General features: G+C 43.0%; 1 protein-coding gene across 2 annotated transcripts in view; it reads left to right on the top strand.

Moving 5' to 3' along the window:
* Positions 1-3,932: 3,932 nt before the first annotated feature.
* Positions 3,933-9,696, top strand: part of GPM6B (glycoprotein M6B) — a 345,888-nt gene continuing 340,124 nt past the window's right edge. Inside the window, exon 1 of one of the 2 annotated variants that reach the window (XM_069204726.1) lies at positions 3,933-4,263. In XM_069204726.1, the coding sequence (XP_069060827.1) occupies positions 4,260-4,263 (4 nt within the window). In that variant the 5' untranslated portion in view covers positions 3,933-4,259. The remainder of the gene's footprint in view (positions 4,264-9,696) is intronic. The other variant, XM_069204724.1, reaches the window with a different exon arrangement.

Below are 9,696 nucleotides of genomic sequence, written 5' to 3'. Positions count from 1 at the left end.
AATATAGATTGACGCCACACACCACCACTGGGGTATCTTTTTTTGCCTTGTTTCGTGGGAGATGTCCCAACTCTATACTAGAGCCTGGCTGGGTAAATAAATTCCTGAATAATACAGTGCGTGTTAAGAAGGATGTTTACGAAAGAGGGAGAGACCTATCCAAGATAAAGAAAAGCAAAACCCGGTTTGATCGTAATCATGCTGTCAAGGTGACTAAAATGAATGTTGGAGACTTGGTCATGATAAAACGCCCTGGTTTGTCCCTTGCTGGTGGTAAGCTGTCCAAACAGTTGAGAGTTATCAAGATTTTCACCAATGCTGTTAAAACTTGTGATCATCGGTGTGGAATCTCAATACAGTGGTCCTATACAAAGGGAGAGCTATACAAGAACATCAAAATGACAATGAAAACTTTACTAAATCCTCTGACAATGTTAGAGACAATGTGGTAACTGGAAACTTGGCCAAAGATGGAGAAAACTCCAGACACAGAGAGGGTAAGAGTAAAACGTTGCTGAGGAAGTCCACCAGGAAGACACAGAGACCAGCCTATCTCCAAGATTATGTGTAATTTTCCGTTCCCTTATCAATGGTAGTGTTTTGTTTTTTGATTCCACCCCTTCTTTCTTACAGGCTGTCTATAAGTTTTTTTGTTGTGCATGTAATGATTTTCAACATTTGCTTCTTTATTGTAAAGGGGAAGATGTGTTGTATTCATTCTGGAATGTAGAGTTGAGAACCCTGGAGGGAGGTGGAATTGTGGCAGTTGAGCAGAGACACCGGACCGATGGGGGCAGACTGCCGTGTGGTTGGGCCGTTATGTTTTTAACTTGCTCATCTTGAAATAAAGGAGTTTGTTTAAAGAAGTCGAGACCACTTACTTCGTAACAATGAGCAATCAAGCTTAATCTAATATCCCTAAATCAAACCGGCTTCTGGCTTCCGGCCTTCGGCGAGCACTTCTGACAACCTGACAGCTCTAGCAATTCTTGCAGAAAAATACACAAACAATAAAATGGCCCTCTACACCTGCTTTGTGGACTTATCCAAAACCTTTGACTCATAGGACCGGAACAGGCTGTGGAGGAAGCTAGCACACCTCAAAATCCCACTAGAACTGCTAAAAGGAATATAGCTTCTTTACTCAGAAAACTGGGCAAGGGTGAAAGTAGGCAATAATGAAAAAGTAAGAACAAACAAAAGTGCACTGTTCCACAAGGCAAAGGTGGCCAAGGAGACCTGAAATATCAAGAGGAAAATCCTTCAAGCATCACAATAGATGAATAGTATCATTATCGGGAAATGCTCCTCGCCAGGCCGGCGGTGCAACGCCTGACGGGCTCCCAGCAGGGGGCACCAAGCCGTACTGTTCTGATAGTGACTGGTGAGTTCAAACTATCTGGACAGGCATGCCTACATTCAGGCACCAGCACAAAAGGAGAGAACAGAAAAAATATATTAAAATTGGTTCTTCATCACTACATATCTCATAATTTTAATCAATATTATGGGATGAAGACCAAGATTAAAACCAAAGGAAAGAAATAAGTTGAGTGTCGATGCTCAATTACTCTCAAAGAGCAACAAATGTAAGAGGATTATCACACTTGAAATCCCCTTAAACCAGGGTCAACATGTTTCGTGTTGTGCGGTCCTTACGGATCCAATGACGCTTCATCAGGACCAATAACTCAAAACAAGAGTCAGCTCTTCTCCAAGTAGACAAAAAGACACAATCTAGGAAGTAGAAAAATATATATATACCGGTCACTTACATTGAAGTAAACTGGCTAAGTCAAAGTAAGGTCGCCCATCCCCAAGTCGGGAACAAGCTCCTTGGTAAGCACGTTCCAAGGACTCAGCTAATTGTACGGAGTCGCTGGTCCATCATTAAGGACCTACCCTAATGATGGACCAGCGACTCCGTACAATTAAGGACCTACCCTAATGATGGACCAGCGACTCCGTACAATTAAGGACCTACCCTAATGATGGACCAGCGCCTGTCCAGATAGTTTGAACTCACCAGTCACTATCAGAACAGTACGGATTGGTGCCCCCTGCTGGGAGCCCGTCAGGCATTGCACCGCCGGCCTGGCGAGGAGCATTTCCCGATGATGATACTATTCATCTATTGTGATGCTTGAGGGATTTTGCTCCTGATATTTCAGGTCTCCTTGGCCACCTTTGTCTTGTGGAACAGTGCACTTTTGTTTGTTCTTACCATTGTATAGTGAGAGTGTACACTGGACCAGTTAATCTCCCGGTCCCTCCCCACCTTCTTCTTCAGAATAATGAAAGAGTGTCTGCCAAAATTCAGATAGACAGAAGTGTCAAGCAGGGTTGTCTTCTTGCTCTGATGCTTTTCAACCTTTACTTGCCAGACTTGTGCACACAACTGAACACCACCAGCTCCCATCCGCCCGAACTGGGTAACCACCCGCTAACAGCATTACTATATGCAGATGACATTGTCCTTTTGAATGTTTCAGGGACAGGACTCCAAAAAGTGCTAAACATATTCAATCAATATTGCATGACTTATGAGCTGGTGGTAAACCTAGAGAAAACCATGGTAGTCATCTTTGGCAAGCGGGTAATCAACAAAAAGAAATGGCTTTGTGGGGATTAATCAGTGGAAAGAAGCAGAAGCTATAAATATCTTGGCGTCTGGCTACAGGAGCGCTGGTCGCATCGCCTGCACCTGAACACCCTGAAAGCTGGAATGGCGTCTCAATTTGCATCAGTTCTATCCCTGGCTTCAAAACTACAAAGTCCAACCTAGTGTTAGCTCCTTACAGTGATTAAGGAAAAACTCCTGGCTTACATGGCAGAAATGTTAAAAAGGTATCTAAAAATAAAGGTGTTCCACGCCAGACTCTGATTGGATGCTGCGCCAAAATGGCTTCGACCCGCAAACAGCAGAAGATGCAGACTTTGCGCACATCACCGGAGAAGACTTCCTACACATCCTTTGCATACGCCCTGCTCTGCTACCTTGGCGGCAGCTGCATCTTAAAAATATATTCAATGGTATCAGATCGTGCCGGCAGGCTATCTTGTTTAGTCTGAAAAGGGTGACTCCGCAATACATGGCCTGTTTGGCCAAATGTATTTAAAAAACGGAACACCTCTTAAAACATGCAACCAAAAACCAAGATGGTTGACCAAGCCACTCCTACTCTTGGCCTGGACAAATTACATATTAATAGTTCTAAAAATTCAGCACGAATAATAAACCCACCAACGTTTTCTGATGTTTATCACCCAGAGCCCTTTGAGCAGGTGTAATACACCAGTCAATGGCGCAATGTTGATCTGGTATGTATGACTGTATGTTATAAGGCGATCAACACTTGGGTTGGGTTTATTTGGTCTATTAACAATTAAGGGAAAATATGAATGTTCTGAATGTTTTATGGTATTCTATCGTTTTCTTTTAGTATGGTAATTGCACTGATTTTGTTTAATTATGCAATAAAGTATAAACTTAAAGCAGTAAGTAAACTGCGCGTGGTGTTCTGGCCTGCACGTCATGGTCTGGTGCGCGTTCGGTCCTTTGCACTACACAATACTGCGCAGGTCAGTTAGTTAAGAAGTTTGTAAATGTTCTAAATAACTCATTCTGGCATTTGAAGGGATTATTACACGCCTCGCGGATAAAAAAGCATATTAAAATATGCTTTCCCTCTACGATACTAAGGACTTACACTTGGATTCCCGACGATTGTTCAAACTTCCTCAGACAGCAGTGGAGCAACAATTTGTGATCTGAGGATAAACGTGAACGGCCGTAAAAAAGAAAAAAAACGTCCACTCGTATTCACCCTGAACGGCAACCGCAGGCTTCGAAATATATAATAAGGGTTGTTAACGTTAAGATAAAAGAACGAGTGGAATTGGGGTTCAGGGTGCAGCGTTAATTACTAGTCAGTCTGTCGAGGAAGCACACTGTATTGCACAGGTTTTGTTTCACATGTGATTGCTGCGCTGAAGTTAAGTCTTCAGGCTGGGTACGTCGAGGGGACGCCTGGGGAAGGCTCCCCCCTCCAAACCCCCGCCGGAGCGCGCGGGGCGGTGACGTCACGCTCCCCTCCGCAGCCTCCCCCAGTCTGTACTGATGTCTGAAGGGAGAGCTGAAGTGTGAGAGCTGCTTGCACCGTCCGGGACACCAGCGTCTCCTGCACTCCGGCTTCCGAAAGACGCTCCGCAGATCCCCAGGGACCAGTACCGGAGTCAGTACGGGCTAGAAGTCAAACATGGGTAAGCGCAGATTGAGTATGTGCCCCGGCAACATTTGTACCCTCGCTGCAGACATAGCTGGGTAAGAAGGGTGTGTGTAAAACAGTCGGTAACAGGCAAGATCCGAAACTGCCAAAAACTTTGCAGAGCGCTCTTCTGAAAAGGGGCTCCGCAACGAGGTGGAACAGAGGCTCTGCGGGTGTTTGCGCTCAGGAGGACATGAAGTCACAGGTGTGCGGGCTCAGCCTCGGTAATCCTCTGGGATCAGAGAGCCACGAATAGCCCGAGGTCAAGGTGCGGGGTAGGAGACGGGGAGGTCGCACACTTGAACGCTATGATTGCGTCAGTGCACTCTTCGCTAGCAATGATTTGAACCCCACCCACCCATCCAGTCTGTCTATTTACAATGTAGATGGGAAAAGCGGGTTGAATGGAGTAGAGCGCAGGGAACAGTAGCAGCGGAAGTACTGAGCCTATTTCAACACACAATGCGTATAGATGATGCGTTTTTGGGAGGGGCCGATGAACATCAAGAGTAGCAAAATCGTGTTTTTTTTTCCAGCGTGAAAATGAGTGGGAGTAGAACAATTTCTTTGAAATGCTTTGGAACGCCTGTCCTTCTTGCTACGAGATTCCACAAAAAGTTCCAGAAGGAGAAGCCAAGCCCTGGAGCCTCTGCAGAGGGGAGCGACGAAGGACTTCCCCATTGTAAATGAGAGTCACTCGTTTGGAGTTTAGTGAACTGGAGGGAATCAGTGCTTTAAATGGAGATACTGAACTTCTGGTACTCTCTGCTAAGAGTACCTGTGTTTGCTCCCTAGAAGTACTGTTAAATTATTTCTATTGCATCAGAGCTGAGAAGGAAGGTAATCTCCCTTTCAAATTAAAGAAGTGCAGGTCCTCAGTACCGGACGGTATCTACCCATTTAAAGCACTACTTTTAACCAACTTCAGTGGACCCATTGGCTTTCTTGGAACTTTGTTCCCAAGTTATTGGTATAAAACCTTAAACTCTCCCACCTCCGGATTATAATGCTGTCTGAACAGTCTCCAGAGTTGCAGTGCACGCTTTTTAAAATGTTCTTGCCAGACCAGAGAGGGAACATGAATTATTCTGGGAAATCTTTTTATTGCCGCCCCATATTACACCATGCCAGCGAACCAGGCGACCTCCTAAGCACCCAGAAAGTTTGGACAGAGCCTCGCCCCGCCCTCTTAATGCTCCCCTGTAATTCTCCTTCCTGCATCATTGTCGAAACACTTTGACCCAAAATCCAAGTTCATTGGAGTATTATCTCTCCGCAAAACCAAATCACGTGCATTCCTGTAACAAGTGTACCACACCCTCGGATGGCTTTTAGGGGCGTATAGGCTTAACGTGTTTGTTTCACTGAATACCTGAGGTTTTCCTTTGTCCAGCCCAACCCAGCCCTGTTTGAGCATTGTGGAAGGTGAGGGTCAGCCTTTCAGCCATTGGTTAGACGAAGTGCCTGGTAGTATAATGTTGGAAGTTGTTCACAGCAACTCGAATCTATCAGTCAGACCTCTCAAGTATCGCAGTTTCATTTATGAATCTGTCGTCCAATTCATTTTTTTTTTTTTAACATGGGAGTTCGAGTCCTAATTTCATAACGTATCAGCAGGACTACAAATCCCATAATGTACAACAAAAACCTGGGTGAATGGATGAGCTACTTTGGTGCAGAGTTAGAACATTTCAGAGCTTTCCTTACTGAACAGTCCTTGGGTGTGAGATTTCAGGACTAAGGGCCAGCCATATTTTATTCTGAAATTAAACCATGTATGTTTGTTGAACCATGCAGTCTTACATTTCCAGCAAGCAGCGCCCGAAGGATCAGCCGCAACAGAATTCAAGTTGTCTTTTCTTGTGTGAGAAGTTCACCCTGTCCAGTTTTGTCCTTGCATACTAGCATCTCCAGTATTTATAATGGTAACAAAATGACGAAGTACAAAAAGGCGAAGAGAAGACATGGGTTGGGTGAAGTTCTGATACCTACTTTGGACAGTTGAGAACTTTGCAGAAGCTCCTTACATCTTAGACCCTTATATTTTACCTATTAACCAATGTAACGTATCTATTCTCTCTGGAAAAATTGCTGTGGCTTTAAAAATAACAGAGTGCTTCTTGGTACCAAAGCGTAGACGCTCTGTGCCAACAATGTTCTTGTCTTTCTAAAGAGGATCAGAAGCCATTCTGTTGTCTTCCCACTTGGGCCTTCTATCAACCCAGTTCTCTCCTTTCAGCTGGAGATTGTTGGTGAAGAAACCTACTTTGGCAATGAGGGTGTGGCAGCAGAGAAGAACAAATGCTGTTTGTTGGAGACAATGCAGGCACTTTACACAATACCTAAGTATGATGCAAACAATTGTCACTTTTTTATCTGCAACAAGTTAAAGACACACTCTAACATGGAGTACTGAGCAGGAATTTAGGTGAGTCAGGTCCCTCGGGTTTTCAGAACCAGCAGTAATAAAATATTTGCTTTGAAACCTGTTCCAATCCTGCTGTGTATTTGTGCCCTTAACTTTGCAGGAAAAACACTGATCAATTTCTGAACAATGAGCATAAAACATTAAGGTAATCCATCTCAGAAGTGTAATTCTTGTTTACATTTTACGTAGTTACTTAATCTTACATTCCCTAAAACTGTTTATTCTTTTCCAGTATGTTGTTTTCCTGTACTATTTTCTTTTTTTCAGGTGCAGCATATTGCTGTTGTATAGTGCACACTGTGTACTGAGTCTGCTCCAGGTGTGTGTGTGTGTGTGTGTGTGTGAGTACAGGTTGTGTGTAAGGAGCCTCAATTGAGAGCTCTTGAGTTTGGGCCAAAGGCAGTACGAGTCCCTCGCTGCGCCTGTCATTAGGTCCTAAACAGGTTCACACTCCATGCTCACCCAAAACTTGGCCTCCCTGCAGAGCACACAAAGCAGGGATCAGGTGTGATAATTGCTATTCTCTGCAATAGAGAGCGATGGAGGTACACAGCTCTAAAAATATTGACACAGCAAAAGTAAAAGAAAATACACAGAGGCACCAAAATAGTAGATATATAATATGCAATGGGAAGGACAGGATTTTAGTTCACATCTTCTAAGCTACGCCCTTAGTGATATAGGCCACACAACCTAGAAAGGATTCATTAATCCAGGCCCCTTTTTAGAGACCCTCTTTCATTTCTCTTAAAGTCATTGTAATAGGTAGGCAGCAGCCCCAACCAGAGTGTGGTTCCATCAGATTGTGTGCAGATCTGACCTGAGCCAGTTCCATTTTTTTTTAACTATCTCCTCAGGTTTAGCATGGCACACTCAGAAGTCCTTAATTTTCTGTTTGTGAAGGCAGTTGGTGTCCACTTGTGTCCTTATTGGAAATAAGTGTCAAAAGCTCAGCTGGACACTTACGCCTTTCTTCCATATTTTAACATTGTCAGAAACACAGCTGGACACTTAATCCTTTATTCCACGTTTTAGCAGTGTTTGAGGAAGAGCAGTTAATCATCCAATAATAAATAAACTAGTCCGATTCAGGGAATGAGCATGCATGTTTACACTTATAGATAACTAGTAATAAAGGTGACAAGAATTGTGTCAGGTATCTGGCTGCCTTGAATTGTGATGTTGCAAGATATTTGATCTGCGCATTCAACGAAGCTTTAACCAGTCCTACGGACATTGCATTTTAAGAGGATTATTCTAGTTTACCTCTTAAGGTAAAGAAAGCAGTGCCTGGTGGTGTCTCTGAACAGTACTGTTCTGCCAGGTTGCAGTCTTAGTGCATCCTGTTAGAGTTTCTCTTAGGTCCACATTTTTGTTTCTTATTAGCACATATGCCATGTGCCACCATGAAGAAGTAATGCTCATCAGACCTGGAACTATTAGAATCTCCCTTTCAGAGGTGCCTGTATGACCAATGGATTGTAGTGTGGAGGTTTGCAGCATAGTGCTGCAAAGACCATCATTTGACTCTCACTTATTAATACATTTTCTGAGGAAAGAGATCCTCCCACCCATTCCCCTCCCTGATGGTTTGGCTATCTTGCTATGCTAGCTCCAATGTTCCAGCCCTGCAAATAAGGTGCTCTGGAACAGTTTTTCAAACGTTGCCATTCTATTCTGGTTCGGCAGTAAGTCACAATTTGGTGCACTTTTGCAGTCTTTCGAACCCATTATTTTTGAGGTCCTAATACTGCCGTTGATTCTTTAGTAAATGTTCCCCCTAAAGCTAGACCGTGCCTACTTGAAGGGCTAAGGAAGCATATAGGAATAGCTTTGCCACGTAGAATAGGAAAACTACGCGGACCCCACTATGATCTGCCAGTAGATCTTAACTTGTAAAAGTGTGGCCCAAGTTCTAGGAGTATGAAAATGAAAGTTCAGATGGGCATTTAAAAATTAAATTGAGATCAGTCTACGTTTTTATTAACATTTTGTAATAGGTCATACTTTGCAAACTGAGTAGTACAGTCCTACACGTATAATGTCAATCCCTTCTGTGTACCCAAAAGCCATACGTCATTTATACTGCACCCTCAACAAAATTATTCTTTAACACCTCCTCCCTTGCTGATATAAACAACATTCCATGATTTTCAGTGCCTCCCATTGGACCTACGAATAAAACTCCCTGCATGCAACACAGATACTTCAGTGCACCTTGGCAATAGCCCTTTGAGAAGCAGGCAGCCAACCGTAGCTGTAATGTCTTTGTATGTTGTTCCTACAATTAAATAATTTTATGCACTTTTAGCCAAATCCCCAGTCTTAACAATGCTTTGTTTTTGAATATGTACCATTCCATACAGTTACTCAGTTTGATAATTAGATTATTTTTTATTACGTGTGACATTTTACTTCTTCACGAGGTGCACATGTGCACACAAAATACTTCCCTTCATTGCCATGGACTATTAAAGTAGTGTGTGCTTTTTTAGACAAAAAAGTTGTTTTGCTTTTAGAATTTTTTTTTATTTTGGTGAGGACAGTAGATACCCCCACATCAAGAATAATGTTTTACAAAAACTGTGGCAAAACAAGCACTGACCAAGCTACAATACTGGCAGCTTATGCCAGACGGACTGACTTTGTCATTGCCTGTTTTTTCAGTCGCAACTGGATGACCAATAAGGTAGTCATCAAGCACAGAGCAGTGAGAGCACCTTCTTAAGTAACCAAGAAGTTTACTATCTGCACTGTGAGTTTTTGTTGATGAAATGCACTATAGGTGAGAAGCCTTTCAGATGAAACAATGTAAATATCTCCACATGAATTGTCAGAATGGGGCAAAACAGCTTCATATGCTACGTGCAAAAATATATATTTTTTTATCTGCAAGTGAGCCACCTGTGTATGAATCTTTAATTGTTTTCAGTAAAGCTTTTATTTTCGATGTATATGTTGGTGTCCGGTTGTATTGTTCAGATCATGGGTCTTCGCAAA

The sequence above is a fragment of the Pleurodeles waltl genome, chromosome 8, assembly GCF_031143425.1.
Source record: "Pleurodeles waltl isolate 20211129_DDA chromosome 8, aPleWal1.hap1.20221129, whole genome shotgun sequence".
NCBI lineage: Eukaryota > Metazoa > Chordata > Amphibia > Caudata > Salamandridae > Pleurodeles > Pleurodeles waltl.
The sequence above is the reverse complement of the archived record's forward strand: the minus strand, read 5'-3'. Positions and strand labels throughout refer to the sequence as shown.